At 44.4% G+C, this 14217-nt stretch overlaps 1 protein-coding gene across 1 annotated transcript in view; it reads left to right on the forward strand.

The window, feature by feature from the left end:
• Nucleotides 1-323: 323 nt before the first annotated feature.
• Nucleotides 324-14217, forward strand: part of MTAP (methylthioadenosine phosphorylase) — a 50466-nt gene continuing 36572 nt past the window's right edge. The window contains exons 1-2 of the mRNA XM_075411342.1: nucleotides 324-374; nucleotides 7741-7827. Coding sequence (XP_075267457.1) covers nucleotides 354-374; nucleotides 7741-7827 — 108 coding nt within the window. The 5' untranslated portion in view covers nucleotides 324-353. The remainder of the gene's footprint in view (nucleotides 375-7740; nucleotides 7828-14217) is intronic.

Genomic DNA, 14217 nt, shown 5'->3' on the forward strand with positions numbered 1-14217 from the left:
GGGAGGAAAGCAGTTACGTCATACGCTGTGATGCCAAATCACGATAAACCAGATTTTACTCCAAGGAGCTGCTCTTCACCGCGTGTTCCTAACCGCTTCCCGAAGAACCCCGGCTGCGCGACCAGCATCGAGGCAGCACAGCCCGCACAGGGCCCAGGCCCGCAAACGGGGCCCGCAGGCCGGGCCGCCCCCCCCGCCCCGGGCCCCAGCCATACGCGCGGCGCGCCCTCCCCTCAGCGCGACCGCGCGCTGCCACCTAGCGAAGGGCGCGCGCGGCGGCGGCGGCGGGCTGGCCGGCTGCCAGCGGCCCCGCCCCGCCCCGCCCCGCGCTCGCCTTTGCTCTTCCCGGCAACATGGCCGCCGCGGCCGTGAAGGTAAGCGTGGGTCTGCGCCGTTGTGGGTCGGGAGGGCGGTGGCGGCGGGAGGCCCCTCCCCGCCTATCGGTTCACCCCCCTGCCCCCGCGTCCCTCGGGCTGGCTGCGGGCGTGCGGGGTGGAAGCGGGAGGGCGTGGGCCACGCCGCTGCCCTCCTGGCGCTGCCCATCGCCCCCCACGTCCTCCCCAGCTCCCCGCTCCCTTCCCGCCTCCCCTTCCCCCGGCACGGAGCGCGGCGGCCCGCAGCGGTGCCCGGCGGGAGAGGGGCCGGTGTGGGTGGCGGCGTCGGGCCGGTCGCCCCCCGCCAGGCCGCCGCCTCGCCCGTGTGGGCCCCCCCTCCCCCAAGACCCGGGTGTTGCCATCTGCTGGCGGCTCGGGCCGACCCCGCTGGCTGTCCCGGAAGAGGCGGATTGGGGTTTTTTTGTTCTTTTTTTTTTTTAAATGAAAGCTGGAGGCCTCTGCTTCTGGGGGGTTCCGACCTGGCTGCGGTGTCGGATGCGCCCGTGAGAGGGAGCGAGACCCCCAGGCCTCAGCAGAAGCGAGCCGGCGCCGGAGTTTCGGCTGAGCTCCCCTGTGTTTAGAAAAGGGGCCCGGAAGGTGACGGCCTGCGTCAGCCGTGAGCGGGCTGCTTGAGCTGAGACTCTGCGTCTGCGTTTTGACTGAACCGTGAATTAGTTTTCTGAGGTGTAGTAACTCCCAGTTGTTTTGGCGTGTGGAAGTGGCTTCTGAGCTGTGTTTATTTTACAGAGACGGCAGGTGTATTCTCTTAGCGGTAGGTTGTATGCAGCTTGCTGTTTACCTTCTTTTAAATGAGTATTTTTAGTGCCATCCTCTTCTCATTATCCCCAGAATAGAAGAGAGGACTACAGATGTATTCATTGGTTGGTTGTTATCCCAAAGACTCATAGCTGACCGTTGTAACATTTGACACATACTAGTGTTAAAGACCGTCAGATGACAAGCATAGGCTGCTACTGTACTGATACTTCTGTGTCCTGTGCTTGAACCTATTCGAGGAATCTCACCAAAGTGCAGGTCAAGAACAGCGTGCACTGAAGTGTGATCATTGCTTGGACTCCCACAGAGACGTGCTTTTGATTTTGTACTTACTGGTGTGATAACTTTTCATTAGGTTTCATTTTTGTTGCTCTTCATCCCGGTGTTTGAGATGAACTATACCTTGGTGAAATACTTCATGTTTTATTCTACTGCAATGCCATTTTACTTCAGATTGAATTCCAGGTAACCTTAGCTACAGACTCCATTAATTTTCACAGGTCATGTCCTTCGTGCCCCTTTGTAGGATGCAAAGTCCCTAATGAAACATATGCAGTCCTGCATCTTTCCATTCTTGAGGTCACCCCTAGATGTGACTGGCTCTGTCTTTTGTGGAAAGGTGAGACTTTTCTCCCTGAGTCAGCTCCTTTCTGCTGTCCTTACCTTTAATGCCTGGGCTGATAGATTGGAATAGACCTTACCTCCCTTGGCAGAGTAACTCCCCACGGACCCTAGAGCAGCTGCGTTCCTTCTGATAATTCACTAGAAGGTCTGTAAAGCAGAATTTAATATAGGATCAGATCTTTGGGTCTCAAGTCCCCAGACGCAGATGATAGTCCTGGAGATTATAGAATCATAGAATTGTAGAGTCTTCAAGGGTGGAAAAGACCTCTAAGATCATCAAGTCCTACCATCAACCCATCACCACCATGCCTGCTGTGTAAACTGGAGGAAAAATAATTCTCTTGCAGAGAAGTAAAATTGATTTTAGGGTTGGAGTGGGCGGCTCCAAGTTGGCATTACATGGTTAGAGAAGCTCCTGCTTCAACAAATCTCTGCTGGCCTAACTTTCCTTCCATTGTAGTAGCTTTCTGGTGAATTATAGTGAGCCCAGTATTTCTCTAGCCAGTGTTGCCTGAGGTGGCTTGAAGGTTGACCAAACTGCTGGAAAGGTGGTTTGTGTGAAGTAAGGCAAAAGCAAATTCAAGATAGTCTAGGTCTTCTTCCGAGATGTGGGTACTCCACCCTGAGAGCTGTGAATATTTTGCTAGCTTGTTGCACTGCCACTGTTTCTGACAGCATGGCCCTTGGTGTAAAAGCCTGCTCTGGAATGGAGCTATGCAGCACAAGCACATACTGATGCCACTGCAGCAGCCGGAGTAGGGAGCCCAAGAGCAAGTCTGAAAGCAGCCTCACCAGGCCTACAAGCTCTGTGCTGCCGCAGATCGGGTGTGCTGCTTTCTGGTACAGGAACAGTCTGTTGCCGTGCTGGATCTGTATGTTCGTAAGGACCTCAAAGCATTGTCGTTCCAAACTTAAGTTTTGTGTCATGTAGCTGATACCTGCAGCATTGCACTGTTTTTCGCAGTCCCAAGAATTTTCACTTCACCAAACATAAAATCTCAGGCAGGTAAGCATTCCCTGTTGAGTATTCTCAATCTTAAATCATAGGGCACTTATAAAACAAGCATTTTATCAAACTAGAACTAGTTAAGTTACTGAAGGAACCATTTTTTTCCGGATTTAAAAAAAAAAAAAGGCACCATTTTTATCCTGGCTTCTGTTAATATAGTAATCTTCCATATTTACTGAATGTACACATGAGCAATGGTAAAGGTGGTCTTTTGTTTGGTTTGAGTTTTATGATTGTTCCTGTTGCACACTACTTAACGCAATTCTTAAGGCAAAAAGTATTTATCCTAAAATTTATGTATTGTTCAGAATTTTCATGAGCAAGCTAACAACCTGAACGTTTGTGATAACCAACATGAGTAACATGGGAACAGACACATCAGTACTACTGCAGACAATGATCTAGGTCTTCCCTAATGCTTGAGTATACTCATGGTTGGAGTTTGTGTATTTTTGCTGGTATTCTCCTTTGCACTACTCCTCGTGCTCCACAGGGGGGTAGCAAAAGGAAACAGGAGGTCTGTTAAAACTACTTCGGCGTATCAGCGCTTACATCATATAGTGTAGAGAGCTTTCTTGGAGAAGTATTTGATGTGTAACGAAGACCACAGGGCCCCTGCTTGTTGACACAAAATGCTTTATGAGTCAGCTAATATAATGGTTAAACAACTGAGCTCTCTATAAGTGTGAAAGTTAAGAAAAAGCTGGAGTAAGAGGCAGTTGGGGGTGTGTTGTGGAAGAGGGGTGTTGTACGTTGAAGCCTGGAGCTTTTACATGAGAATTTTTCTGTCTTTAAAAATAATAAAAACTGGTGGAACCATGCAGTAATAAGTCATGCCAGAATGGTTCCAGATTTTTTTTTGCCATGATAAGCAACTCAGCCGTGATATAAATTCTTCATCTTAAAGGTCAGTCCAACATCACAACAACTGGTCTCATTAGAGAAAAGAAAAAAAAGCAGTAGCATTTTCTCTGTGTGTGATAAATGGTGACGTTATTTTTAAATCATAGAATCATAGGTTGAAAAAGACCTCTAAGATCATTGAGTCCAACCATCCACCCAACACCACCATGGCTACTAAACCATATCCTGAAGTGCTACATCTACACGTCCAGGGATGGTGACTCCACCACCTCTGTGGGCAGCCTGTTGCAATGCCTGACCACTGTTTCAGTAGAGACATTTTTCCTAATATCTGATCTAAACCTCCCCTGATGCAACTCGAGGCCATTGCCTCTCGTCCTACTGCTAGTTACCTGGGAGAAGAGACCAACACCTGCCTCACTACAACCTCCTTCCAGGAAGTTGTAGAGAGCGATAAGGTCCCCCCTCAGCCTCCTCCAGACTAAACAACCCCAGCTCCCTCAACTGCTCCTCATAAGACTTCTTCTCTAGACCCCTCACCAGCCTCATTGCCCTTCTCTGGACACGCTCCAGCACCTCAATGTCTTTCTTGTAGTGAGGGGCCCAAAACTGAACACAGTACGTGAGGTGCGGCCTCACCAGCACCGAGTACAGGGGCACAATCACCTCCCTGCTCGAGCTGGCCACACCATTCCTGACTCAAGCCAGGATGCCGTTGGCCTTCTTGGCCACCTGGGCACACTGCTGGCTCATGTTCAGCCAGCTGCCAACGAGCACCCCAAGATCCTTTTCCACCAGGCAGCTTTCCAGCCACTCCTCCCCAGGCCTGTAGCGTTGCATGGGGTCATTGTGACCCAAGTGCAGGACCCGGCACTTGGCCTTGTTGAACCTCATACGGATGGCCTTGGCCGATCGATCCAGTCTGTCCAGATCTCTCTGCAGAGCCTTTCCACCCTTGAGCAGATCTACACTCCCGCCCAGCTTGGTGTCATCTGCAAATTTACTGAGGGAGCACCCGTTCCCCTCATCCAGATCATTGATGAATATGTTAAACAAGACTGGCCCCAAAACTGAGCCCTGGGGAACACCACTCGTGACCAGCTGCCAGCTGGATTTAACTCCATTCACCACCACTCCCTGCGCTCGGCCATTCAGCCGGTTCTTTATCCAGTGAAGAGTACACCCATCCAAACCATGGGCAGCACCTAGTTTCTCCAGGAGGATGCTGTGGAGACCAGTGTCAAAGGCCTTACTAAAGTCCAGGTAGATGACATCGGCAGCCTTTCCCTCATCCACTACACGGGTCACCTGGTCATAGAAGGAGATCAGGTTGGTCATAGTAGGACGTGGCTTTCACGAACCCATGCTGGCTGGGTCTGATCCCCTGATTGTCCTTGACATTCCTGGTGAGTGCACTCGGGATGAATCGCTCCATCATCTTGCCTGGCACAAGGTCAGTCTGACAGGCCTGTAGTTCCTAGGATCCTCCTTCCAGGCCTTCTTGTAGATGGGTGTCACATTGGTGAGCCAGTCCAGGACCTCCCCTGTTAGCCAGGACTGCTGATAGATGATGGAGAGTGGCTTCTCCAGCTCCTCCACCAGTTCCGTCAGCACTCTTGGGTGGATCCCATCTGGTCCCATAGACTTGTGACTGTCCAGGTGGCATAGCAGGTTGTTAACTGCTTGCTCCTGAATTATGGGAGGTTTGTTCTGCACTCCTTCCCTATCTTCCAGCACTGGGGGCTGACTGTCTGGGAATAACTAGCCTGACTATTAAAGACTGAGGCAAAGAAGGCATTAAGTGCCTCAGCCTTTTCCTCATCCTTATTGGCAGTATTCCCCCTCACATCCAATAAGGGATGGAGACTCTCACTGGCCCTCTTATTGTTGATGTATTTGTAAAAACATTTTTTGTTGTCCCTTACAACAGTGGCCAGCCTGAGTTCTAGCTGGGCTTTTGCCTTTCTGATTTCCTCTCTGCGTGACCTAACAAGAGCCCTGTACTCCGATTGAGTCACCTGCCCTTTCTTGCGAGGTGGTAAACCCTTCTGTTAAGTCCCAGCAAGAGCTCCCTGGTTAGCCAGGCTGGTCGTCCTCCCTGCCAGTTCGCCTTGCGGCACATGGGGACAGCTTGCTCCTGTGCCTTTTAGACTTCCTCCTTGAAGAATGTCCAGCCTTTCTGGACCCCTTTGCCCTTCAGGACTCTGTCCCAGGGGACCCCCTCAACCAATGTCCTGAACAGGCCAAAATCTGACCTCCGAAAGTCTGTCGTGGTGGTTTTGCTGGCACCCCTCATAACTTCACCTCAAACGGAGAACTCTGTCATTTCATGATTGCTAAGCCCAAGACGGCCTCCAACCACCACATCTCCCAGCAGTCCCTCTCTGCAGCAGTCCTGACCAGCAGTCCCGACCTCTGCAGCAGGTCTAGCGAGGCACATCCCCTGGTAGGCTCACTTACCAGCTGCGTGAGGAAGTTATCTTCCACACACTCCAGGAACCTCCTAGGCTGTTTCCTCTCTGCTGTGTTCTGTTTCCAGCAGATGTCTGGTAAGTTGAAGTCCCCGACAAGAACAAGGGCTAGTGATTGTGAGACTTCTGCCAGCATCTTACAGCTTTATAGTACCATTAATAATGGTATTATAATACCATTACTTTGCTTGAGGTTGTGAAGGGCCTGACAGTACCTGTTCCATCCAAGGAGCTAGAAGTGTTCTGAACTTTAGAGAAAACTTGACCTGATTGAAAATGGAATTGTCCCTACAAGGACAAAACCAAGATACTTTCCAATGGTGAACTAGAAACAAGAAAATTCAGATGCATTTTTCTTTAACTGGAGTATGAAGTCACAGGTCAGTGTAGACTCAATGAGAATCTATGTTTCAAACTACCTTATTTTCACCCCCCCTTTTTTTTTTTTACAGAAGAACTAGAACAGATGAGCAATGAGAAAGAACAAGAAGTTAGTAATTACTAAAGCGAGACAGATACGTGGTGATTGTGAATCACTTCATACTCCTTCACTTCAAGTTGTATCAAAACACAACACAGGACTTTTAGCTGATTTCCTGAGGAAATTAAGTATATTTTATTTAAGTGGTCCTTTGCTTTGCCCTCTCTTTTCCCTTTCCATTATGCTTTGAAACAGTTAGTCAATTTCATAAAAATTTGGGGAAAAAGGTACTTGAAAAGACTTCATAAAAAAGTAGGAGGAGCAAGAGTCTGTTAAGTTTTTACTTAGGGAAATGTTGTGAGTTGAATAAAAACCTGACACCAGCGTGTCTACACAGGAGACAATTAGTGACCCAGCTGCAGGCAGAGTTTGAATGAGCGCTGCTGTCTTCCTAGGTACTGGAGGACCTAGTCATAAATATGTGAAGCAACCTGGCAGTGCTCACACCAGGTGAAATTGTCAGCAGATTCTTTTTATTTCACTTGTGAAGATGCTGTTGAACTGTCTCCCTTTTCAGAAGCTATACAGAGACTATTTACAGAAACAGGGAAGTTCTTAGATCTTGGCAAGTCAACAGCAAAATCTTCTAATTTTTTGAAAAAAGATTTTCATTATATATAGTAATATACTATAATTACTATATAGTAATGTGTATATATATACACTATATATATAGTAATATACTATAATTACTATATAGTAATGCCTGGTATTCAGTATGGCAGTTATGTGTAGGACTGTTTTTCTACATGTGAACAGGAAGCCTTTGTTAAAATATGCTTTATACAGGTATTTCTCACTCATTAAAGGCATTGCCAAATAACACCCGTCATTTTTGTATTGGGGATAAATGATGAATTGGCACATCTTTGTGCATTTTACATAGCTTTTTAAATTTGGTGTCTTTAAAGAGAAGAATCATAGTGTAAGAAATTGGCAAGTTGAACACAGTTGTTCAAAATCAGTCATTTCAAATTTCCTTTCTGGGAAACTGCTGGACATACTATGTTTTGCTGATTAGTAGTCTAGCCCCATCCCAAGCAGAAGATACATTTTGTAGCTGCCTAGTTAGTTTTTCAGACACGGTGTTAAATGGTGTGTAATCTCAAGAAGACTAATATGTACTTTTTTTGTGTGAAGGTCGGAATTATTGGTGGAACTGGCCTGGATGATCCAGATATCTTAGAAGGAAGAACAGAAAAATATGTTGATACTCCTTACGGCAAGGTCTGTATAACGTATGTTTTTTTATTACTGAGACTTTTTGCTGTGTTTAAAGATGTTTGTATGCTTTAAGAGTTTTCAGACTGTTAAATGAGAGCATGAAGGAGGTACTGTCATAAGACTGTTTCCTTTTAGTTGCTATGTGTTGTGTGATTCTTAGTTTGTAGAAACAAGGTGTTACAAAGGTGATGTCCAAAGGAGACTATACCTATTAGTGTTTGTAGATTGGATGAATTTATAAGTCAAGTGTGATAAACACTCTCTTTTAAATTTGTGCTGTTTTGTGACCTGCAGTATATGTCAGATTGCTCCAGTAACTTTTCTGGATTGGAGAACACTGTGCTTTGAGGTATATGGGCCACCATTTTCCCTGTAACCACTGAATTATGCTTTACAGACCACTGCTTTCACAGAATCACAGAATGTTCAGGGTTGGAAGGGACCTCTGTGGGTCATCTAGTCCAACCCCCCTGCCGAAGCAGGGTCACCTACAGCAGGCTGCACAGGACCTTGTCCAGGCAGGTCTTGAATATCTCCAGAGAAGGAGACTCCACAACCTCCCTGGGCAGCCCGTTCCAGTGCTCCGTCACCCTCAGAGTGAAGAAGTTCTTCTTCATGTTCAGACGGAACTTCCTCTGTAGTCATGCTTATAACCACATTTTTTGAAACTGGTTTGAAAATGAAGCTCTGAAACTGTTTTTGTGGCACAGATGTGCTTGACCAGCTCTGCTTCACATTACTTCAGCTCTTTTCCTCAGCAAAAGGGAGGAGAGGCTAGGGGTGTTTCTCTATTCACTGTGCTAAATGTGTTGTAAAGTACAATTCCTGCCCCAAAGCATGTATAGTAGGAACAGGCAAGCCGAAAGTTGAGAGAGTGTTGCATGAACAGGAAATAGAGGCAGGGAGAGAGGTTCTAGTTGACACAGAAGAACTGGATCTCAGATGTTGTGTAATGTCATAAGACCAGGGGAGTCTGGGTGCTTTATAATTGCCATCAGAATTATATCTTATGAAATCTACCAGTGTAAGCTAGTATACATACAATAAAACATCTGGCATGTGTTGGAAGAAGTCATTTTGTGAGTAGAAGCTTGCCAGAAGGCTCAGTGTGTGGTGTGTGATTGAAAATCTGAATCCGTGCCTCCATGCAAGATAGTTTAAGGGGGAAGTAAGAGCATAAAGAGCAAGCGGAGTTTGTGTGTGCACCATTCAAGAAGGGGAAGGGGATAAAGATTAAGGGAGGAGAAAACACCATCAGAAAAATACATGTATGACTTTTCCACCATCCTTCAAAATCTATTAACAAACTGCAAGAGAATGAAGGGAACCTGTCTCCTCTGTTTTCTGCTCTCCAAATGGTAGCCAGTGTTGGTCTGAAGTAGAATCCACCGGCTAACCCAAACCAGCTGCCATTACCTTACCTTCCCCGTTTTTTGGGAGTCATGGATGGTCACAGCATGACTGTGTCTAGAGACTGCTCATGGAGCAAAAATAGCACTATGCTTGTAGCAGATCTTAACTGAAGCCTTCATATCCAGGAAGGATGAAATGCTTTTCTCCCTCACAGGGATCTGTTAAGGGCACAGTGGCAGCACAGCATTTGGAGGGCTGTTCTGTCACAGCGTTGGGATGCAACAGCATTTGGGTTGCCCAAATTCTGCAGTGCAGTAGGTAGCTTACAGCAGGGTTTAGTATTACTGAGAGGAGTAGGAGTGCCTGCAGGATGGCTTCTGCACAAGGGAGTGGAAAAAGCTTCCTCAGTCCTGCACCTTTGGTCAGTATGGAAGGCTTTTTAAATTTCGTTTAGGAAGCAGCTTAGCTACTGTCTTTTTTTTCTGTGTTCTTCACAAAATGCAACATGAATAAGGGAAAATAAATCTTGGTTGCCTGTTGTGGTTTGTGAGAAGCCTTGGTCAATGGACTGGCTGTGTCTGAGCTTGTGTATTACACATTTAGCATAGGCTCAACTTAAAGAAAAAGCTAGTGAATATTCTGTCTCTGTGTATGGGGTGGGGTGTAACTGAGGTGTCATGATAGGAACCCAAGCGTGGATTCTGGATACTGTAGTGGGCTGAACTGGGACTGCTAAGCTGATATGGATAGAAAACTGCAACTTTGTGGGACTTCTGTGCCTGTGAAGGGGAGCACAGCCAAACAGCGAGCTTTTGTCCTTACCCCTGCTGGCCTGTCTCTCTTCTCTCTGCCTGTAGATTTGAACTCTAAGAACTCAGGCCATCGATCTAAGGGTTGTTTCATGTAGATTCACTCCTGCATAGAATCGCACTAACTTCAGTGTTCGAATGCAGTTTTCATCTTCATGGAGCAAATGGTGGATCAGCCTTAGTGTAAGATGTGCAGGGCTTGGACCAGAAGTTGCAGGGTTGTATAAAGTGCATTGAGTGGGTCAAGCTGATGGACTGCAATTGAAGCAGAAACAAACCTCACAAATTTATTTGGTATCATCAGGTGGATTAATGTTTGCTTATTTTGGTGCTGAGGCTTTTTAGCATTCAGAAGGAAGGTGCTGCACAGCCTGCCTCTCTCATTTTAGAACAGCAGAGATGAGAGAAGCAGCTACTGCTGAATGCGAAAGAGCAAATGAGAACTTTTTTTAAGTGTGCTTGGAAATGTTTAGAAGTTTTTGGTTTATGTTAGTATTTTTTTCTAAAGGTGTGTCTTGTTCTTGATTTTTACTGAAATAAAACCAAATTTGGGTTTTTCTGCCATAAAGATGCCTGTTCATAGAGCTGTATCATCAGTGGAGACAGAATCTGCCTGAAATTTGAAGAAGTAAAGGGCTTAATCTAAATAAACTGTTCAGACCTTTGTGGTCTTTTAATTGGTGGGAGAATTAGAGATGCAACATAAAGCCTATTTAGTTCAAGCAAAACTATGAAGAATGAAAATGAATGAATGCCAAAAGGAAAATGCAAGGCATAGTTAAAAAAATGTATGTAAATTTCATTCTATCCTGTAAAAATGTAAAGTGTACATTTCTACTTGCCTTAAATTTTGGTTTTTAATCCTTAAGTTTTTTGGCAAGAACATAGCCAAAAGACTTTAAGCTGAAAACCTTTCTGGTAGTCACGTTCCTTGGCTCCTTTGACATTTAACAACAGCAAAATAGACATTTCTTTAGTGCTGTTTCTTTACTTTTAGAAGCAGAATAATAGCTTACATTTTGTTCACGTAGAGTCCTTGAATTGTCTTCTGCTTTGGCCTTCTCAAATTCTAAGATTCATTTAGTAACAAAACTTACATCGTTAGGGAATGTGGGGATATTTTTTTCGGGTGAAATATGGAAAGGTTTAAGGGAAACTAGTGTGAGCATTTTTGTGGTTCTCTATATTGGCATTGGTCCTCCCACGATCTTTCAGGTTACATTAGTAATACTAGTGAAGATGCAGTACATTAGTTTTTTTAAGAATAAATATGCTTACGGCTGTTAATATTCCAGCCTTCTTTTCTGCCTTGTCTGCTTCCACCATTTTGGTTGCGTTTGGTATTCTGTGGAAAATACCATAAAATCTTTTGGCATTCCATCTCCAGGTGTGGAAAATATTGTTCACTTATAGGATAAGAAAATTGCTTGCAGCCACATTTATCTTCATCATTGAATTTTGACACTACTAATAAAACTTTGTTCAGAATATACTTTCAGTTAGATTGTTTTACTTTCTGGATGACAGAACGTGGTTCTGAATCACCTTTCCCCAGATCAGCAAAATATCTTCCCATTCTAGAAAATTATTGTAGGTGCCTCTGCTTTTTTCGGTCATATGTGTATATGGCAAACAAAGCTCATGCAAATGAGCTTTGTATGCCTGCATCAGGTAAATCAGACCAGATGACGTAACACTTAAGCTCCTCTTCTGGCTCCCCAAACACGTACATTCTTTGGTTTCTAAACTAGATCACAGGTTAAATGAAGGCTTGGGGAATCTGTGAGATTCTTTTCCATCTCAAGTTTTGCTTAGATTTTTATTTTGTTCATTCATTCTGTTTTCCCTTCCAGCTTGCTTTTGAGGTGAGACCAAGGAAAAAATGAATTATATAAATACCAGATGAGCAGTACTTTAAGCAGATTTATATTGCAGACAAAAGGGATTTATTTCAATTGTTTGTTACTGTTGTAATTTAGGGTTAACTGTCCAGGGTTCTTTGCATCCTTTTCGGTTTTTCAACGGAGTAATATGTGTCTGACTTGGATTTTGTGGAAGGGGGAAGTAGTTAAATACTTATATGAATTATTAATGTTTGAGAACTTTTATTGAGCCTTTTCTTAAATCCTTATTTTAAAATACTGTATTGGAGCTTTAAATTCGGATTGTTTCATTGGAAGTTTTTAGGTTTTTCTTAGCATTTCGAAGCTGCCGACTACAGCTGAGATAATAGTAGAGAGATAAACAGCACTGGAAAGAACTTATGGGATGAAGAGAGTGGAACAGAAGCATACACTGGTTCTGTTACGTGGTTAACACATGGTTTGAAATTTCTGTATCTTTCACATCCTTGTAACTTTACACATACTGATTTATCCTTATTTCCTCTCTTTTAATGACCCATGGTGCAGTATCTGCAAAGTCTTTTCTTAAACTGTCAGTTTATCATTTAGCAGAGCATTCTTTGTTCTTCTGACATTTTCTCTGCCATGTTTGTAGTGGTCATGTGCAAGAAAGGTATTCATGCAGTCACCTGGAAGATGCCCTGAAAGTGTTCTGTGAAAATCTGTGTAAAGATGACAACCAGTCCTGTTACATGGCCACCCTGAAGCCTTTTGAAGCAACTGGGATGGCAGTGGATCAGGAAGAAAACCCAGGCTGCTGCCTGGGTTTTGAAGCCTATTCGATTTCAAAGCTGTTGCATTCTTGGTGCATCAGCAGTGTATGCCAGAACTCAACGGAGTTCTGTGGTGGGGATGAATATCAAATAGCAGTTCAATTGCACTGTTCTACCTCAGATCTTTTAGAAATTGATGTAAACTTGATTCTATTGCTTGCAATAAACTTGTATCTGTCACTTGTAAAGCAAAGGGTCCAGTCCCCAACGTAATGGTGTTTACTTTTCTTTCTAATAGAAGGCAAGGAACTTTGACTGAAGTCACCTTTAGTTTTTAAGGGTGTTTGTGTATCTTACTGTGAGCTAAGTTGTGTGCTTATTACTTCACACAGCAAATGTGTGCTCTCTAGACAAAACAAACCCAAAAAAACAAAACCCCAAATGCTAATTATTGTGAATTTTCATTGTTATGGAAAGTTGCAACATGAAAATGCCTTGGCAACTAGACAGCAAGGCTTTTGCCTTGTGTGAAATTTCACTGTTAAAGCCATATCTGGTTCAGAAGAGTATACATAAAGTGAGGTAAATAGATTAATGTTTAAATGTCAATACATGAATATTAAGCGGACACTTTTGAAAAGAAGTCGGAATACACTACAGTTCTAAAAAAACTCTTTCTGGAACATTAGCTTTAAAAAAAAAAGTAAATCTGTGTCTGTCAGAATTTAAACATAGGTGATTGAGTAAATTATGGTGCTTTGAGAAGATTTCACATCAAAAATGACCAAAAAGAGCTGTGCAATAGGGAGTGGAAAGTGATGTTTTTATTAGAGATTAGTATATCTAAAATGCAGCTATGTGAGACTGGTATTACTTTATTCTAGATCTCTGTGAGTTTTCAAGTGTGTAATAGAATTAACAGTTGTAAAACTAAATGCTATTTGAAATCTTGGGGCTAGCATTAAAAGATAAATAAAATTATATTAAGTAACAGGCAACAGAATATTTCTAAATACAAGTGTGTTAGTCCTTCCAGACACTTTCAGACTCGTAATCAGTGAATAAATCATAATTTTTTTAATAGCTGTTTCAGCTTTAAATCCCAGGGCATGGAAGGAGAGGTCGGCACAGAGTGGCTTCTAGTTTATTTACAGTTTCTTCTACAGTGCAATAAAAAGAATGAAATGCATGCAGTTCTGAACTGGGGAGGAGAAGCAGCACATCCAGCTGCACTGCTCTTAGGCACAAATGCAGTCTGGCATCTAATGGAACAGAGCCTTACATTTTTCAAAAAAAAGGGAAGCTAGAAGCATTGTGTATTTCAGATCCCTGATGCCTATAGCCCAGGAGCAGAACACAGCCCACAGAGCAGTCAATTTGCTGTAGTGGCAGTTGATGACTTGGGGGCTGCTTCGTGTGGGCGATATGACCGCCTCCAAGGCAGGGCATGTGTACCAACTGGACAGCTGTACACAAAATGCTCTAACTTCCAGGCTGGTCAGGAGAAACATGTGTTCTCATTGTGTAGGCGTGAGAGGAGAGTGCATGCTGTCTCCTGGTCCCTGGGCAGAATGCACACAGCACTGCTGCTGCCACTGGTGTGCCAGACGTTCT

This window comes from Opisthocomus hoazin, chromosome Z (genome assembly GCF_030867145.1).
Source record: "Opisthocomus hoazin isolate bOpiHoa1 chromosome Z, bOpiHoa1.hap1, whole genome shotgun sequence".
In the NCBI taxonomy this organism is placed as follows: domain Eukaryota; kingdom Metazoa; phylum Chordata; class Aves; order Opisthocomiformes; family Opisthocomidae; genus Opisthocomus; species Opisthocomus hoazin.